At 41.1% G+C, this 20,454-nt stretch overlaps 1 protein-coding gene across 16 annotated transcripts in view; it reads left to right on the top strand.

The window, feature by feature from the left end:
* LOC125460699 (voltage-dependent L-type calcium channel subunit alpha-1C-like) overlaps nucleotides 1-20,454 on the top strand; it is an 814,036-nt gene that overhangs the window by 539,529 nt on the left and 254,053 nt on the right. For all 16 annotated transcript variants that reach the window (XM_048548420.2, XM_048548421.2, XM_048548422.2 and 13 more), the window contains 3 exons: nucleotides 2,011-2,131; nucleotides 10,798-10,867; nucleotides 15,965-16,097. In XM_048548420.2, coding sequence (XP_048404377.1) covers nucleotides 2,011-2,131; nucleotides 10,798-10,867; nucleotides 15,965-16,097 — 324 coding nt within the window. The remainder of the gene's footprint in view (nucleotides 1-2,010; nucleotides 2,132-10,797; nucleotides 10,868-15,964; nucleotides 16,098-20,454) is intronic.

The following is a 20,454-nucleotide window of genomic DNA, read 5'->3' on the forward strand; positions in this document are numbered from 1 at the left end:
TTAATCACCTGAATAAGATTGACATCTAACAGTTCTTGCTCCATCTTCACGCTAATCATAGTTCAACTTATCAGCACCCTTGTCTCATTTTCTATAAATTGTTATTCCCTTTCTATGTTTGACGTCTTGTGTGCCAGTACTGATGAATAAAAGATGAATAGCTTCAAATTTAAGTCTCCTGTAAGCAATGATTATTTTACTATTGCTGGAAAATGACATTTTGTCAAAGCTTTTTAACTTGTATATACCATGATAATTTGTAAGAAATCGCAAGAGGAAGAAAAATAACATTTGAACTGTATGTAAAGAGAGTGCTGATTAGTTGACATGTAGTGTGTGATTGGTAGCGGCGTTGTTGTGGAAAAGGCACCAGTTAGTGATGACCGACAGCTAGTTGCCAAGGATTGTTTACATTTTAACCCAGACTGGGCGACCCTGATTGTCAAGAATACCCTGAGAAATGAACCAATGAATGGCTCTCACCTAATTTACTGAGTTGAAACCGGTGCTGCCTGCAAATAAAGGGCCTTGGTGAATGAATGTATGTGACTTGCAGCACCACAGCTGTGCCACACCATGGGCTAAAATGATGATCCTAAATTGGTTATCAGCAAAATTATTTGCTCACTTGGGATTATTTAGAGAATGCTGTCTAATCACAAAATTGCATCTCATGTTAGATAATAAAGTGTGAAGCTGGATGAACACAGCAGGCCAAGCAGCATCTCAGGAGCACAAAAGCTAAAGTTTTGGGCCTAGACCCTTCATCAGAGAGAGGGATGGGGAGAGGGAACTGGAATAAATAGGGAGAGAGGGGGAGGCAGACCGAAGACGGAGAGAAAACAAGATAGGTAGAGAGGAGAGTATAGGTGAGGAGGTAGGGAGGGGATAGGTCAATCCAGGGAAGATGGACAGGTCAAGGAGACGGGATGAGGTGATAGGTAGGAAATGGAGGTGCGGCTTGAGGTGGGAGGAAGGGATGGGTGAGAGGAAGAACAGGTTAGGGAAGCAGAGACAGGCTGGGTTGGTTTTGGGATGCAGCGGGAGGAGGGGATGAGCAGGGCTGGTTTTGTGATGCAGTGGGGGGAGGGGAAGAACTGGGCTGGTTTTGGGATGCAGTGGGAGAAGGGAAGATTTTGAAGCTTGTGAAGTCCACATTGATACCTTGGGCTGCAGGGTTCCCAAGCGGAATATGAGTTGCTGTTACTGCAACCTTCAGGTGGCATCATTGTGGCACTGCAGTAGGCCCATGATGGACATGTCGTCTGAGGAATGGGAGGGGGAGTTGAAATGGTTTGCGACTGGGAGGTGCAGTTGTTTGTTGCGAACCGAGCGGCGGTGTTCTGCAAAGCGGTCCCCAAGCCTCCACTTGGTTTCCCCAATGTAGAGGAAGCCACACCAGGTGCAATGGATACAATATACCACATTGGCAGATGTGCAGGTGAACATCTGCTTGATATGGAAGGTCATCTTGGGGCCTGGGATGGATGTGAGGGAGGAATGTAAGATACCCTGTTGTGAGTTTTGCCAATCCATCCTGTGGGATAATGGTTATCCTATGCAAATCATTTTTTGCTGCCTATCATTGCAAGTTCATGATTAGGCCTAAGTCTATTATTTTTGGTCCTACAAGTGCCCAGTCTAGCTGAGATTACCTGAAGATATCTGAAATTCGTGTGGAATAGGTGAAGCGAGCTGTTTATGCTTCCACAATATAGTAGTAACATGAGTGGTGATCACCACTAACAGGATGCTGTCGTTCAAGTCTAAAAAACGTGCCTATGTCACAGATTAGTCATGTGTCATGTGAATTTCAATGTCAGTGTGATGTACAACATGTAAGCTGTACATTCTCAAAACTGGAGATGATAACAACCAGTCTCCAGTTATTTCATCTATTTGTGTTTACGCTATAGTACTTACATATGTTTTGCATTGTACATGTCAAGTTTACACCCCTTGTTAACCTTTCTGCATGTTTTCTGATTTTTAAAATCGATACGTTTTTAGGAACACAAGCCCAGAAAAATCAACTGATAATGAAAAGCAACCAGTAGATGAGGAGAAGAAATTAGAGAAAATTGAATTGAAGACAATCACTGCTGATGGAGACATGCCTCCTGCTACAAAGGTTTGTTTACATATTTTCCTTCTTCATGCAACATGCATGATCTACAAATATTACTTTGAAATAAAATCAATTACAATTTGAGAGATGTTATTTTTGAAATATTCAGAGTTGATATTCAAATTAAGTACTTAAACATTGGCCTAGATTTTCTGGTCAGCAGCGAAACAAACAGCATCGTTGCTGCCAATGAAGTGCTTCCTGCTCTGATAGTTTTGCGCAGAAATAAAGCAGAAATGGACAGTGCAGCCACTTGAAGGTGAGTGTATGCAACTCCAAGGAAGGAGAAAGAATGCTTCCTTTCACACATTGTGTAATTTGAGTAGTTCAGTTTTTTGTTTGCTGTGTAAAAAAGACATTTGGATTGAAATGTAATCATATGCAAATACCTTTCTGGTTTGTTACATTCAAGAGACTGCTACAATGAGGCACAAACAATGCAGACTATTTAAGCACTTCGATAAAGATATAGCGTAGACTAAACTGCTGCCTTGTGAACACAGAATACAAATTTGTCTAGGTGCTGGATAGATGGAAATGGGACGTAATTTGGGAGGTATGCATTAACACCTGTTGAAGTCCTGACATCAAAATATATATGGTAATTGCCCCAGAAATTTAAACTTCTGATGAGCTAATGCCCTAATGCCTGGAACACACTGCAAATAGAACTGTAGAAACTTAGAAAATAGGATCAGCAAGCTTATCAGCCTCTCATGCCTGCCCCACCATTCAATATGGTCATAGCTAATCCCACTTTCTGCATATACCCTTTGATCCCTTTAGAAGAGTCTACTTCAAGCTTCAACCGTCATCTGTCTGAGATATCATGTATCATCTGCACCTATGTAGCCTTCTTAACTTGGTACACATTACAAATACAGCACAGACGGTCTTGTTCCCAATTGTATTGCGGATATTTGGCCAATAGATCCCATTTCTTGTCTTCCTCAGATATGGCTTAGTTTCTTGGCAGCTTGCATAAATGTGTCCTAGCATATCTCCTCTTTGACTCTTATTTCCTTTTTACAATATGACATTTTGACTGTGAATTCAACTCTGGATGGTCAATACTGTTTTATGGGAATAGATGTGTCCTTGATATTTTTGGGTCATCCTTTCATCACCATTTCTTGTAAAACCTGAAGAATTGTATCTTAATTAAAACCAAAAGAATTGTGAACGCTGTAAATCAAAAACAGAAACAAAATTACTGGAAAAGCTCAGCAGGTCTGGCAGCATTTGCGAAGGAAAAAACAGTTAATTTTTTGGGTCCGTCAACCCTTCCTCTGAAGAATTTTATCTTATTGGGTAATTTTGCTTAATTTGAGCAAGACACTTAGAATCATTGAATCCCTGCCATGTGGAAACAGGCCCTTCAACCCAGCAAGTCCACATGGAACCTCAGAGCATCCAACACAGACCTATCTACATGCCCCTGAACACTAAGGGCAATTTAGCATGGCCAATCCACCTAGCCCACACATCTTTGGACTGTGGGAGGAAACTGGAGCACCCAGAGGAAACCCACGCAGATACCGGGAGAATGTGCAAACTCCACACAGACAGTCGCTCGAGGGTGGAATCAAACCCAGGTCCCTGGTACTGTGATGCAGCAGCGCTAGCCACTGTGCCGCTGTGCCACTTGCAGTATCTCTGCTCAGTTGATGACTTCCAGAGCATGTAAAGCTGCAACTTCATATTGCCTTTGGAAGATCTTACCTTTTGTTGTAGCATCCTCTACTTTGTTCATCAGGACTGCTGATCTTAACAGTATGTCTTTGATGTACATTTTCTTCTTTTACATGTACATAACATTCGGATGATATCTCTTTGTAATCAAAGTAACTTTCTTTGAGGACATTGTGGAGCAGGTAGCAACAGCTTGAGGAAAATGCTTATAGTTTTATTCAACTGTCACATTTTCACTTCCAGTAGGTATTGATAAAAATATTAACAAGCAAAGATACTGGCCAGGCTCTCTTTCTCAATCTGAGCATAGTGTTGTTCTCTTTGTGTTGATACTTTGCTGCAAGTGTAACTGTTTTTCCTGCTGCGTTAGGGTTGCACGAAGACCTATCTTGCCAGTGTCACATTGTAGAGTGTCTTAATCATTCACATCATAGTATTTCAGCACTAGTGTTGCCATCACTAATTACTTCATTTTAAAGAATGTTGCTTTTTGTTCCATGCCCAATATCACTGAATGTCCTTGGCCATCAGTTTGGTATAAATGTTCAAACTCTGATGACAAATTGGATAAAGTTTTGCCAAATAATTTATAAATTGAACCGACCATTAAACTGTTTTTACATCCATTGGTTTCTGTTTTGCTGCTACAACTGTAACATTTTTTTTGGCATCCAGGTGATTGCCCTTTTGCTGTTAGTATTTGACCTATGTACATGACTGAGCATCTTTAATTACAGTTTTCATTTTGACAAAGGACATTCAGATCTGATATTTGGTTGGCATGGATGTGTTGGACGGAAGGGTCTGTTTCCGTGCTGTACAACTGTATAATTCTGTGCCCCTATAACTTCATGTCCATTTCATGATTTCTGTCAGGGAGTTGCATTAGATTTTGTTCTTGATTGGCAATGACTTCTTCCATTCTGTCTTTACATCCATAAACTAGCAGATCATCCACTACAGCTTTCACATAAGGAAGTCCACTAGCCATCTTATGTCGGCTGTTTCAATACTCCTCTGGAGGTCTGTGCAACCTCTGAAAATCTCGACCCCTGCCGGGGTCTCTCGGTTCCATGATCGATTAATGAGCACTCACAATCGATCTGGCTGTTTAAGGCTTTACTCTTTATTTCTTCATACGGCCAGCTACAGAGCCTCCAGAAACACAGAAGTTGAGCATTTCCGTATTCCTCGGAGGAGCTGCACACTACAGCTTAATACAAAGACGTTTTTATACTTTTCTTAAAGCAGAGTACAAGGCGTGATCGCACAGTACATTTCAAACAATTACCAATTAATATGTAATATTGCTTCATTGGCAGTCACTAGGTCCAATGATGTTAACTGGTAAACAACTTATGTCACAGTGCTTAGGTCACTTTTATCTCGCTACAGAGTGCGGCTGCGATAGGGTTAGGGTTAGGGTGCGCTTGACGGTCAGTTAAAGCGGTAAGTACTTCTCTATCTTTTCAAGTTACTGCTTTATTCTAAAAGGCGCATTGTCTGCTAATCTTTCTTTGCAGTGGTCTGTGGATTAGTTATTTATGCAGCTCTGGCAGAATTAAAAGTTCGCAGCCTAGAAGCCATTTTGTTGTGCTCACTTGCATCAAGAAGCCATCTTGTGCCTGTATCCAAGTTTCAGACTCTCACCTCCAGTGTCACCTGAAGAATATCCAGCTGCTGATTTCATCAAGCTTCACTTGTCAGTAACCAACCTCCAAATCCAGCACATGGAAAATGCTTGCTTCTGCAATCTGCGGCAAATTTATTTCCTTGGTTAGCATGAATAGTGAGATATTTCCACAGCCATTTTTAGATTCTTCAGGTCAATGCATAGTTTCAACTGTAAAGATTGTTTCATTGCTAGCATGCTGTGAGAGTTGTCATTTTCTTGATTTTCTCTTCTCTTCCATTCTTTAATCTTGGCTTTCAGGCTGGCCTTGAGAACAACTGGAACTGTCCTTGGCTAAATTGGTTTTACATTGTTATCTCTTATCAACATGCTGGAACACATGAAGAAGGGTCTGACTGAACCCGAAAAATTAACTATGATTTCTCTCCACAGATGTTGCCAGTCCTACTGAGTTTTTCCAGCAGTTTTTGCTTTTTTTGGCTTCTGATTTCCAGCACTCACAGTCAAGGAATCATAGCGGCACATAACATGGAAACAGACCCTTCGATCCCACTATTCCATGCCAACAATGTACCCAATCTAAACTAGCCCAACTTGCCTGTGTTTGACCCATATTAGGCCAAACACTTCCTATTCATGTATTTATCTGAACGACTTTTAAACGTTGTAACTGTACCTGCATCCACCATCTCCTTTGGCAGTTCATTCTACATAATGACCACTTACTATCTAATAAAAACTTGCCCCTTCTATCTTTTTTAAATCTTTCTCATCTCACCTTAAAAGTATGCCCTGTCATTTTAGAAATCACTGCTCACCCTTCTATGCTCCAGTGGAAAAAAGTCACACTCTATCCAGCCTATTTTTATAATTCAAACCCTCCATTCCTGACAACATCCTGGTAAATCTTTTCTGAGTCCTCTCCAGTTTAATAATATCTTTCCTTATAACAGGGTAAGCAAAACTGCACACTGTACTCTAGAAAAGGCCTCATCAATATTGTGCACAACCTCAACATGATGTCCCAACTCTTACACTCAATGGTCTGGGCAATGAAGGCAAGCATACTAAACACCCTAACCACTTGGAGATAGTAAAAACTGTAGGTGCTGTAGTCAGAGTCAATACAGTGTGGGACTAGAGGAACACAACAGATCAGGCAGCGTCAGAGGAGCAGGAAAGTTGACGTTTCAGTTTTACACCGTTCATCAGATGTCCTGGTGAAGGGTGTAAAACCAAAATGTCAACTTTCCTGCACCTTTGTTGCTGCCTGACCTGCTGTCTTCTTGACCACCCTGTGAACCTGTGATGTGAATTTTTTCAAAAGAATTATGTACCTGAACCCCTAGCTGTCTCTGTTCTACAGCACTATCTGGGTCCTACCATTAATTGTATAAGTCCTTCCCTTGTTTGTTTTACCAAAATGTAATATCTCACATTTATTGAAATTAAATTCCATCTGCTGCATTTTGGCCCATTAACCCAATTAGTCAAGATCCCTTTGTAATCTTAGATAACCTTATTCATTGTCCACTGTGCCACCAATTTTGCTGTCATCCACGAACTTATGACCATGCTTCCTATATTCTCATCCAGGTCATTTAAATAAATGACAAATAAAATCTGACCCAGTACCAATCCCTGTGGAATACCGCTGGCTACAGGTTTCCAGTCTGAAGAAGAACAACCCTCCACCACCACCCTCTGTCTTCCACCTTAAAGCTAATTTTGTATGCAATTGGCAAGCTCACCCTGAATTCCATATGATCTAGCTTTACTAAATAGTCCACCATGGGGAACCTTATCAATGGCTTTACTGAAGTCCAAGTTAACAGATCTACCATTCTACCCTCATCAATCCTTTCGGTTACGACCTCAAAAAACTCAATCAAGTCTGTGTCCTTTCAGTTTTACATTTTAAATCTCTTTTGTTAGATTGAAGGTTACCAGTCCAAGTTTTAGAATTGCTCCAGCTGAGTGGTTTTTGCTTACCATCTATGAGCTGGAATTCCAGATCTTTATTCTTGTAACTGCTTTGAGCTGACAAAGTATTCTGTCCTCTTGAGACAAGTATGGTGCAATAATATAGGCACAATCTTACTATCACTGGTTTAATCTTTTGCTCACCATGTTGGCTCACTTTGCACAGGTCTGTGAAATTCCTGGTAACGACTGGCACTTTGGTGTCTATCTGAAACTGCATGTTGACTTGATACGCTATGTCTGCAGTCTCCACTTAAACAATCACAAACTATTTACCACCTTTCAACTGAACCAAATTGTTATGTGTAGAGCAATTCATAAGAGTCAGGTACATCGCTACAGTGACCTTGAATACTTGTCTTGGACGATTTCTTCTAGTCATTCCCTTGTGTGAAAAATGATTTGGCTCCTTCCAGTGAGAACACTGGTTTCCCCATGCTGGACATGCCTTCTTTTTGTGTGATGTATTCTGCCACATTTTTATTCTGTTTTTATCCATGATTGTTCCTGCACTTTGGAACTAGAGTATCTATCAATATAATGTGAGGCTTGAGTTTTTCCTGCTATGTATATGCTGTAGCTGCTAATTTACAGCCCTAGCATTTCTACATGAGTTAATTGCTTTCCTGAAAGTCAGTTTCTCCTCTCTCAGTAGCTGTACTTCAGTTTGGGATCTTCATATGTACTAGATTGTATCTATGTCTGGATTACATTTTGCATCAATTTCTGTTCTAAAAGTCTCAGTAAAAAATTATCCAGAGATACAGTAAGTAATGCAGGGCAATAATTCGATCGATGTATTGCTATTAGCATTTGCAACTAAATTCCTGTATAGGCTGTTTTGTTGAAGTTGATCACACATTTGAAAATTGAAATTTAGTTGGGTAAAGCCATCTGTAGCAAAAGGAAGGTGATTGTCGTTGTTGGAGGTCAATCATCTCAGCTCCAGGACATTTCTTCAGAATTTTCTCAGGGTTGTGTCTTAGACCTAACCATCCTCAGCTGCTTCATCAACAATCTTCTCATAGTCATATTGTCAGAAATGGTGGTCACTGATGACTGCGCAATGTTCAGCGCCGTTTGTGATTCCTCGGAGAAGTCCATGCCCAAAATGCAGCAAAACATGAATGATAGCCAGGTTTGGACTGACAAGTGGTAAGCCACATTCTCACAGCACAAGCGCCAAGCAATGGCCATATCCAACAAGATTTGCTACGCATCACTCCTTGATATTAACTGGCATTACCATTAGCTGAATTCCCCACTTGGCTATCAATATTGTGGTTATTATCATTGACCAAAAACTGAACTGGGCCAGCCATATAAATGCAGTAGCTGCAAGAGCAGGTCGGAGATGAGACTTTTGCAGGATTTGGATCTGGAAACAGAGTTTATGCCCATTTCCCAACCCTGGAGGACAAACAGAAGAGCTTCAACATTAATTTCCTTGTTTTATACCAGCACTGCAATATGTTAAAGACTGCAACATGGATTCAAATTGAATCTAAAAGTGATAGATTATAATGTTCAAGTTCTGTAAAACACATTGAGTGATGTTAATTTGATTTTTTTATTGTCACGTGTATTTTGTTACAAAATACAGGGAAAAGTGTTATATAGTGTTGCCATTCTCTGGCACCATCTTAAAACACAGTAAAGTAAGTTGAAACATAGATTATAAAGACAGAAAAATGAAGAAATAAAGAAAAAGTGTTCAGCTCTACAGTCATTCTTGTTATGTGATTTGTCATGGGTATAGTCCTGGTGGACAGGCACAAGTCCCCTTTGCTGGACCATCATTGCTGAGAAAAGTCACCACTCTTCAACGCCATCTCGCCTCCAAAGTCACACTCCTCGATAGAGGTCACCAAGGCAGAAGAAACTGATGCTGCTGGGTACCACACCAACCCAAACTCAATTCTGCTGCTGTCTTGAGTCCACTTCAGGCCCACCTTGCCAAGCAGCTGCTGCTGGTGCCGTTTGATTTCATACTGGATCCAAACTCATTGCTCCCACCTTCATGAATCTGTGCCAGATGCAGGTGTCACTGGGGACCCAAATTCACCTCCATCGTATCTGCCATGAGTTGGTGCTAGGACCACCTCGACGATGCAGAAGCTGCTGAGGAATCAAACTAACCTCTGATGCCGCGGCCATGAGTGGGCACACTTGTCACTGCTGATGCCTTCGCTGTGATTTCATGTTGAACCCAATAAAGTTGTACTTCCACATACATGCAGTTGCAGCCACATTGAGAATGAAAAGTTTTGTTTAATACTGTAAAATAAAATTCTAACTGTAATGTCATAAATGTTCTGCACCCTTATTTTAGTGCAGACCTAACTTAAGTGAACGTGGAGCCAGCGCCTCTCGGCATTGCTCTTTGATCTTGAATACATTTCAAGCTTGGCTCATACAATGTTCACTCCCCTGTATGAATGGGAGCACACTTCATTGCCTCACTTGCATCTGAGATCTTAGGGTTTGTTGTGCGTCAGAGGTTTTTCCCTCCATTAGTATAAAAGTTATGTTTACCGTGGTGATTTGAATTTACATAGCAAGGTTAACAAAGTAAAACACCCCAAAGTGATTATATGCGTAAAGAAAACAAACAGATTTATTTGCAAGCTTAGTCGTGTAATCACAAACTGTATCACTGATCTATTATTTGTAACATGACTTCTACCGGCTCATGATTCAGGACTGATTAAGGACTGTAAGATATAATTATGCATGTTTGTGTAATGCTTGGTGAACTTTACTTAATAAATAACAGATTTCTGGGTTTAAAAAACCACAAGAAAAATCAGAACTGGAAAATTACATTTCATCTCGTATTTTTCATAGGTGATGGCCTAATGGTATTATCGCTGGACTGTTAATCCAGGGACCTAGATAATGTTCTGGGGACCCGGGTTTGAATCCCACAATGGCAGATAGTGGAATTTGAATTCAATAATTATCTGGAATTAACAATCTAATGGTGACCCTGAATCCATTATCAATTGTCAGGAAAAACCCATCTGGTTCACTAATGTCCTGCAGAGAAGGGAAACTGGCATCTTTACCTGGTCTGGCGTACATGTGATTCCAGACCCACAGCAATGTGGTTGACTCTGAACTGCCCTCTGGCAATTAGAGATGAGCAATAAATGCTGCTTAGCCAGCAACGCCCTCATCCATTGAATGAATAAAATAAAAATTTCTGCTATAGAATATTTCAGTGATGTGCCATTAAATTGCTCTCCATGCAGTTTCCTTTCAAATTCATTGATCATTTGTAATAATTTTTCAAAGTTAGTAACATTGAATGTTACTTTATTTTCAAAAATCACCAATAATCTCTTTTCATGTGTCATAGATTGAATTGGAAGACTATCAAGTTGAGGACAATGAAGAGAAGAATCCTTATCCCACCGATGAATTCCCTGGTAATATTTCTGGGATTTTGTTGTGAAACCTTCGAATTCTTTTTGAATTCACTTGTCTTTTAATGATATTTCAGGTCAAAACAAAATAATCCAACAAATGAAGACTGTGTTTTCTTAAGCAATATAAATGCACTTTTAATTGAACAAAAAAAGTTGTACAAAATGAGAAGGGCCTCTTCAGTACTGTATAGTTCTATGAAAAATATGGCTTTGTTCAATGTATTCTTCATCAAAAGAGGACTCTCCCATTTGAACTTGCCTGGTGCCTTTTTCCCTCCTGTCTCTTTACAATGAATTCCAATTATTGAGGATCAGAAATCAAGAAAATAAATACCCAAAAGATCAAGCAGATGGACTATTTCTGGGTATCTAGAATTAGTTACAAAAGAATGTACAAGAAGTTTCTTGGTTGATTACCTCTTTAAGGTTTAGTGAAGCACAGATAAGTTGTGTGTTGTGATGGAGATGATCCTTAAAGGTAGAGAAGTCTGAAATCTGGAACATCAGGGGATTTTGAACCTTGCCTGCAGCTTAGGTTAAATTTGTATGAAGGAGGCTTACATCCAGGGATATGCTTATAAACTAAATCAGTCTGGCACCCCAATCAAGAAGCATGATATATTGTGTGAAGTATGGGAGATACAGGAGCCAAGAAATTTTGTAAAAAGTGTTGTCAAAAGCCATTTTTAAACTACAGTGCTGGAGGACTAAAAATATTAATTGTTGCCATAGATCAATAGAAATTATGGTTAGGGTGCATTGAATGCATCATAATAGATGTTAGCTTTTGAGTTTGTTTTGTACTTTGACAGAGCAAATAATTTAAAGACGAGGCAGGAAAGTAGGTCAGCTCTAAAATGAAACAAAAAACTATGGGCAATGGTGATCTGAAACAAACAAAAGCAGAAATTCCTGTTGAAACTCATCAGGGCTGGCAGTATCTGTGGAGAGGGGCGGCGTGGTGGCTTAGTGGTTAGCATTCCACCCTCAGGTGGAGGAGGGAGGGGTTCAGATTTTTGGGACATTGGAACCAGTTCTGGGGAAGGTTGGACTATTACAAATTGGACGGTCTACACCTGGGCCGGACTGGTAAAAATGTCCTTGGGGGTGCTTTCGCTAATGCTGTGGAGGAGGGTTTAAACTAATGTGACGGGGGATGGGAACCAAATATTGGACAGAAGGAGGTAGTAACTAAAGCCTGTAGGGAATTAGACAATGGAGTCAGTGTGACTGAAGGGAATAGTAGTTGGGGAGCAGATGATGAACACAAAGGGACAGGTGGTCTGAGGTGCATTTGTTTTAATGCGAGAAGTGTAGTAGATAAGGCAGATGAGCTTAGGGCTTGGATTGACACCTGGAAGTATGATGTTATTGCTATTACTGAGACTTGGTTGAGGGAGGGGCATGATTGGCAACTAGTTGTCCCAGGATATCGATGCTTCAGGCGGGATAGAGAGGGAGAGAAAAGGGGTGGAGGAGTTGCAATATTGGTCAAAGACGATATCGCAGCTGTACTGAAGGAGGGCACTATGGAGGACTCAAGCATGGAGGCAATATGGGTAGAACTCAGAAATAGGAAGGGTGCTGTAACAATGTTGGGGTTGTACTACAGGCCTCCCAACAGCGAGTGTGAGATAGAGGTACAAATATGCAAACAGATTACGGAAAGGTGTAGGGACAACAGAGTGGTGGTGATGGGAGATTTTAACTTTCCCAACATTGACTATGATTCACTCAGTCAAGAGTGGTCAAGATGGAGCAGAATTCATAAGGAGCATCCAGGAGGGTTTCCTAGAGCAGTATGTATGTAGTCCAACTCGGGAAGGGACGATACTGGACCTGGTGTTGGGGAATGAGCCCGGCCAGTGTGGTTGAAATTACTGTAGGGGAATACTTTGGAAATAGCGACCACAGTTCCGTAAGTTTTACAATACTCATGGACAAAGATGAGAGTGGTCCGAAAGGAAGAGTTTTAAACTGGGGGAAGGCCAACTATACCAAAATTCGGCAGAATCTGGGGAATGTAGATTGGGAGAAACTGTTTGAAGGTAAATCCACATTTGATATGTGGGACGCTTAAAAAGAGAGGTTGATTAGCATGCAGGAGAGACATGTTCCTGTGAAAATGAGGGATAGAAATGGCAAGATTAGGGAACCGTGGATGACAGGTGAAGTTGTGAGACTAGCTAAGAGGAAAAAGGAAGCATACATGAGGTCTAGGCGACTAAGACAGACGAGGCTCTGGTGAAATTCGGGAATGTAGGGTGAATCTGAAATGAGGAATTAAGAGGGCTAAGAGGGGACATGAGATATTGTTAGCAAACATGGTTAAGAAAAATCCCAAAGCCTTTTATTCATATATAAAGAGCAAGAGGGTAACTAGAGAAAGGATTAGCCCACTTAAGGACAAAGAAGGAAAGTTATGCGTTGAGTCCGAGAAAATGGGTGACATTCTTAATGAGTACTTTGCATCGGTATTCACCAGGGAGAGAGACATGACAGATGTTGCGGCTAGGGATAGATGTTTGCTTACTCTAGGTCATGTCGGCATAAGGAGGGAGGAAGTGTTGGGTATCCTAAAGGGCATTAAGGTGGACAAGTCACCCGGCCTGGATGGAATCTATCCCAGGTTATTGAGGGAAGCGAAAGAGGAAATAGCCGGGGCCTTAACAGATATCTCTGCGGCATCCTTAAACACGGGTGAGGTCCCAGAGGACTGGAGAATTGCCAATGTTGTCCCCTTGTTTAAGAAGGGTAGCAAAGATACTCCAGGTAATTATCGACCAGTGAGCCTGACATCAGTGGTAGGGAAACTGCTGGAGACGATACTGAGGGATATTCCCATTTGGAAGAAAATAGGCTTATCAGTGATAGGCAACATGGTTTTGTGCAGGGAAGGTCATGTATTACCAACTTAATAGAATTCTTTGAGGACATGACAAAATTGATTGATGAGGGAAAGGCTGTAGATGTCATATACATGACTTCAGTAAGACGTTTGATAAGGTTCCCCATGACAGGCTGATGGAGAAAGTGAAGTCACATGGGGCCCAGGGTGTGCTAGCTAGATGGATAAAAAACTGGCTAAGCAACAGGAAACAGAGAGTAGTAGTGGAAGTGGGATTCTCAAATTGGAGACCTGTGACCAGTGGTGCTCCACAGGGATCTGTGCTGGGACCACTGTTGTTTGTGATATATGTAAATGATTTGGAAGAATGTGTAGGTGGTCTGATTAGCAAGTTTGCAGATGACACTAAGTTTGGTGGAGTAGCAGATAATGAAGGGGACTGTCGGAGGTTACAGCAGAATATAGATAGATTGGAGAGTTGGGCAGATAAATGGCAGATGGAGTTCAATCCAGGCAAATGCGAGGTAATGCATTTTGGAAGATCTAATTCAAGAGCGAACTATACAGTAAATGGAAAAGTCCTGGGGAAAATTGATGAACAGAGAGATCTGGGTGTTCAGGTCCATTGTTCCCTGAAGGTGGCAACGCAGGTCAATAGGGTGGTCAAGAAGGCATATGGCATGCTTTCCTTCATCGGAGGGCTATTGAGTGCAAGAGTTGGCAGGTCATGTTACAGTTGTATAAGACTTTGGTTCGGCCACATTTAGAGTAATGTGTACAGTTCTGGTCGCCTCATTACCAAAAGGATGTGATGCTTTGGAGACGGTGCAGAGGAGGTTCACCAGGATGTTGCCTGGTATGGAGGGTACTAACTATGAAGAAAGGTTGAGTAGGTTAGGATTATTTTCATGAGAAAGACGGAGATTGAGGGGGGACCTGATTGAGGCCTACAAAATCATCAGGGGTATAGACAAGGTGGATAGCAATAAGCTTTTTCCCAGAGTGGGGGACTCAATTACTAGGGGTCATGAGTTCAAAGTGAGAGGAGGAAAGTTTAAGGGAGATATGCGTGGAAAGTTCTTTACGCAGAGGGTAGTGGGTGCCTGGAACGCGTTGCCAGCAGAGGTGGTAGACGCAGACACGTTAGCGTCTTTTAAGGTGTATCTGGACAGGCACATGGATGGCAAAGGGATACAGACCCTTAGAAAATAGATGATAGGCTTAGACAGAGGATCTTGATCGGTGCAGTCTTGGAGGGCCGAAGGGCCTGTTCCTGTGCTGTAATTTTCTTTGTTCTTTGTTATTTGGGTGTCTGTCTGTGTGGAGTTTGCACTTTCTCCCCGTGTCTGGGTGGGTTTCCTCCATGTGCTCCGACTTCCTCCCACAGCCCAAAGATGTGCAGGTTAGATGGATTGGCCAGGGATGTGCAGATTTGGGGGATAGATCTGGGTGGGATACTGTGAGGGTCGGTGTGGACTTGTTGGGTTCAAGGGCCTGTTTCCACACTGTAGGGATTATATGATTTTAAAACATTTCAGATCCTGTTCCCCTTCTTCAGAACTAGTAGTTCAGGGCTCCTTGAATCTATGAGCTAAAATTATTAATACAGCCATTACTTAAAAGGACAGTTACTTTAAAAAAACTCCTACTCTGTAACCTTAATGAGCAAAATATTTAGGTTTTCAAACAAAAACTACAGTCAATAAAATTGTCCTGTTGGACCATACATCAAGTGACATGAATTTTTTGAAAGAACAATAATACAAAGGATTACTAGGCCTGTATCATTTGAGAAATATGAAGAAAATTCTTGTTCCAAATCTAGATTAAAAAGAGGAGGCGCACAAACTTAGATGTGTGACATTAAGTTAGAATGTGTTTTGCAGATAACAGGATCAATTATGGTAAATAAAGGAAAATGTAGAGGATCACTCTGTCTTATGCTCCACATAACCAAAGTTTGAATGTATTACGGAGAAGTTACAGTCCAAATGTGGTTGAAAAACAAAATATCTTGTAATTTTGTTCGAGCTGCCAAGCACTTGCACATAAATAAAATGCAAATTACCAAAACCAGTAAAATATCTTTAAATTGATTGTACATTAAAATGTTTTCTGCTAGGTTTATGCCATTTGTGCAGCCAACAAATGCATAACAGGAAAATTTACAACTAAGGCTAAAAACATATTGACTGGGAAATGCTGTCCATTCCACAGTGCAGTAACTAGACTAAAATGTCTTGCTTCAGGAGATGAAGATGATGATGAGCCAGAAATGCCTGTAGGACCACGTCCTCGGCCACTCTCTGAACTGCATATAAAAGAGAAGGCTGTTCCCATGCCAGATGCCAGCGCATTCTTCATCTTCAGTACTACAAACAGGTATTTCCTTCTTAGTGATTGTTCTTTATAAAACTTCAATATAATGCATCACTGTTGCTAGGCTAGTGATCCATATAATGTTCTGGTAGTCTGTGTTTGAAACACACCTTTGCAGAATTTGGTGGATTTTGAAATCTGTAATAATCTGAAAATCATGGTCTAATGCTGATCATGATACCATTGGCGATTACTGTAAAAACGCATCTGGTTTTGCAAATCACAAAGGAAGGTCTCGCCTGTATGTGACTCCAGATCCAAAGCTATGGGATTGACTCTTAACTGCCCTCTGAAATCACTTTAGCAACCTGTTCAATGTATCACCGTCCTACAAAGTAACAATTAAGGAATGAAACTGAATGGACCATGTGGCATCGACCTAGGTACTGGAATTGACAATGCAACTCAGCCCTATCGACCATGAGAAATCCTCCCTACTCACATCTCGGGACTCGTGTTAGAATTCAAACGTTTCACCAACTAGTCAAGCGACAGACTGACATAGCCGCACCCCTGTTATCATCTCTAATGCATACTGTCCCAAACAACACTATCACCATCCCTGGGTATGACCTGTCCCACTTTGGGCCCCATGGGGGCCAAACTAAATTAACTTCTGAGTTCTGAGGAGGGGTCACTAGACCCGAAACGTTAACTCTGTTTTTCCCTTCACAGATGCTGCCACACCTACTGAGCTTTTCCAGCAACTTTGTTTTTGTTCTTGATTTACAGCATCCGCTGTTCTTTTGATAATTTTATTTAGTATCCTGGTACATCTCTTCTGAAACCTCTCCAGCTTAATAATAGCCTTCCTATCACAGTGAGACCAGAACTGGACACAATACTCCAGAAAAGATCTCATTAACTGATCTCTGTGCAGGTCCTTGACTGGACCATAAAGATACAGAACCCCTGACCACTCCGAACAGTCAACTAACTACATTTGTGGCAATGTCCTCAACTGACTGTGGCAGGCCTCCTTGACTTGATTGAGAACTACATCCCTTAGACTTTGACATTTGACCATTTGGTTGAAGCACATACAGTGTATTTCTGATGTAAGCTGCTGAAACATGAAGGTTTGATATTGATGTGGCACAGTTCAATACAGAAAGATGTCTGGTCCCTTGAATATTAAGGCTGCCCACCATTGTGTCTGTGCTAAAAGGCAAGCACAAGTATGCTGTGGCTGTAAGTACTCAATGAGGTGGGAAAATGCAAAACAGCAAGGCAAGGCCAAAATCTCATGAACATCCAGGTAAGCACTAAAATAACACACTCAGAGCTCTAAGATGTACTCTGTTCTGATGCATGAGATGAGTGGTTGTCCCTGCACAGAATGTAGTCTTGTAGCAACATTGTCATGAAAAGTGTGGGTGCACTGAAAAGTGCAATATTGAAGTGGTGAACTATATTATCAGTGGGTCAGAAGTATGCCACAATCATGTAGAGAAGTGAATATTGTTACCAATCTCAGTAGATGAAGGATGCAGGTCGTTGTTCCCCTTGGAGCTTGCCCTGGGATATTAAGAACCACTGGCTAAGGTGAAACCTGGAAGAGCAAACAGCAACTGGAGCTACCAGGTACCTGCTCCAACTTTAATGTCAGGAATTGGCAGCCTATAATTTCTCTCTACTGCCTGGTGATGTAGCAGCAAACTGCACATAAATAATGTGAGATAATAAGATGTTAATGCATGCAAACAGACATCTCTTCACTCACAAATGAGGTTGCTGTCTCGTGTTAAAACTTTGAATGAAAAATTACACTTACTTTGCTTGCCATTATGAATCAAATTTTTCTGATCTTGCTACATTTTCTCAAATGACATACCATTACCCAACTCTTTCCAGGGCTGGAAAGATTCCGGCCTTTGATTTTTTTTTTGTCTGTTGCTTTTTGATCTCAGCTGTGGCACTGAAAGAGCAAGTAGTGAAGCATGAGGTACACCCCGGTCCAACAATGTGCTGGGCGCTTGTCCCTGTATGCAAAGTAGCCTGAGAGGAGCAATACAGTGCAGCACAGTTTTGAAGTGGAGAACTGTATTTTAGGTGGGTCAGAACTGTGCCATAATAATGTGGTGAGGCTGGATTGTGTCAGGAGCAAACCTCCATAGAAGTGACATGATGGTGGTTACTGTCCATGGAAAATACCTGGAGATATTGGGACTGCTGTCCTGAGGGAAGCGTGGAGAGCCAAATTCTGTGCTGGATCCACCAGGTACACACTCTGACTTTAATTTCAGGAATTGACGCTGTCCTCTGCTGCATGGATAATGAAAAGCTGTACATCAATGTGACGAGATTAAATCATGATGAAATGTGAGTGCATGTAAGACTTTGTGCTAACTAAAAATATACTTTTCTCAGTGTTCAAAACTTGATCTCCCAATGAGAGGTGCTATCTGTCTTTAGTCTAAATCCTTAACCCCCTACCCCAAGCTGTAGCTTGAGATCTAGCCACAGTCCTAAGCCTCCAGAGTGTGTCATCCGGGCGACAGCCACCATCTCCCAGTGATGTTGCCATTTTAGCAGGCAGAATTCTATCTCTGGGTCCTAGATCCTTGGAAAGGCCCAACTCTGTCCAATTCAAGTGCCTAAATGTTTGTTGAGGTTTTGAGATCTCTTGCCAACTGAAAATTCTGTGATAGAGTCATCCACCACCTAAATTAAATCCAGCCCACAGAACTACTATGACATAGGTGCAGACTACTTGACCCATTGTCTGCATGCCAACTCTCTAGAAGAGTAAGTAAGCTGGTACCGTGCCCCCTCACTCTTTCTAAGGCTTTGAAATTTGTTTGTTTAATTAATCCATGTTGACTTTGTCTGTTATGTTAGGATCTTCCAAGTATATCCAATTTAGCCCCATTAATTTTTAACAAAAAATTAAATGTTTTCTTGCAATATAATTTTATTATAATTAATTCATTATATTATAATTAAATATAAATGCTATTATACTTTAATTATGCACGATCCAGAGGAAATAAGTGCTAAAAATAAATAAGCTTTAACTAAAGGGTTTTAGTCAAAGTATTGTGGTTTCCATGAGTATAGAACATTGTAGGAAAACGACAACATCAATGGACGATGGAGACAAAAGGATAAGCATATTGCTGTAACTTGTAAGTTCAAAAATTTGAAACTAACTAACTTGTGATTTCTTGACAGCTTTGAAAACCTAAGTAGACTTATTTCAGAAATATAGTACTCAGTTCTAAGGAAGTGTCACCGGACCTGAAACGTTTAATCTGATTTTTTTCTTCATAGTTGCAGCCAGACCTGCTGAGCTTTTCCAGCAACTTCTGTTTTTGTTCCCGATTTACAGCATCTGCAGTTTTTTCAGTTTTTATGAACCAGGAAGAATTATGTTACTATCAAATTACATTCTATTACACTAAGTAAGGCCTAAATTTTCATCACAATGGAGAGGTGACTATTTAAGTCACCAACTGCCTCCACTGGAGTAACATTTTGACATCCTGTAGTTTGGAGTCTGTTAATGTGCACCTTAGAGCAGATGAGAGTTGATCTGAATTTTACAGATATGTTTGGATAGCCAGGGTAACCTTTTGGAGAAATACATGGCGTTATGGATACCATGCTGAGACATCTTTGGTGGATGGTCAGACAGGCCAGATACCCTTTCGGGTGCCAGGAGGCAGATCAGTTACAATTGGGGTGGGCTGAGCGGTTGGAGACTCAGGTACATTTACGAGCATTAACAATAGTAAACATGGTGCCTAAAAAGTGCACAAACCTCTAGGAACTGTCAAATTTTCAATGAAATGTCAAGCTTGGCAAGAAGTGACAAACTTTATAAGAAACTGTTGAAATATGATTTTCTCAATAGAGTGTAGTCTGCTGTATAGAGCTTTAAGTAATAAAATTTAGTAAGATTTCTCCTGTGTGTATGAGTACCAGTGAATAGTAGGTTAGCTGGCATGGTAAGTGAATAAGAAAGAGTTATGAGTAGAAATATTGCTCAGCATGAGTTGGCAGTGTTAAACATGGGTTTATGAGGGGCCCTAGTGCATAAGCAGAGAGACATAGAGTGATGTAGAAGCATGAAGGGCCGTGGGGGAATGGGGTAGAGGCACATGGGGATATAAGACACCATGGAGAAGGGTGCAGGTCATTAGGTGTGTTGGGTGGCAGAGATGGGAGAATGAACAGATTATTAGGATTGAGGGTTCGAAGAATGTTTTATGTTTTATTCTGTTATTTTAGCCTATGGACATATTTTTGGAACCAAAGGGCTGGCTTTCTACCCAACCCACCTTGGAACGCAGCAAGTTTCTCAGCTCAACTCTAGATTCCTAGCCTGAATTCCAGTCATGTGCACCCTCACTACTGC

The sequence above is a fragment of the Stegostoma tigrinum genome, chromosome 18 (assembly GCF_030684315.1).
Source record: "Stegostoma tigrinum isolate sSteTig4 chromosome 18, sSteTig4.hap1, whole genome shotgun sequence".
Classification (NCBI taxonomy): Eukaryota; Metazoa; Chordata; class Chondrichthyes; order Orectolobiformes; family Stegostomatidae; genus Stegostoma; species Stegostoma tigrinum.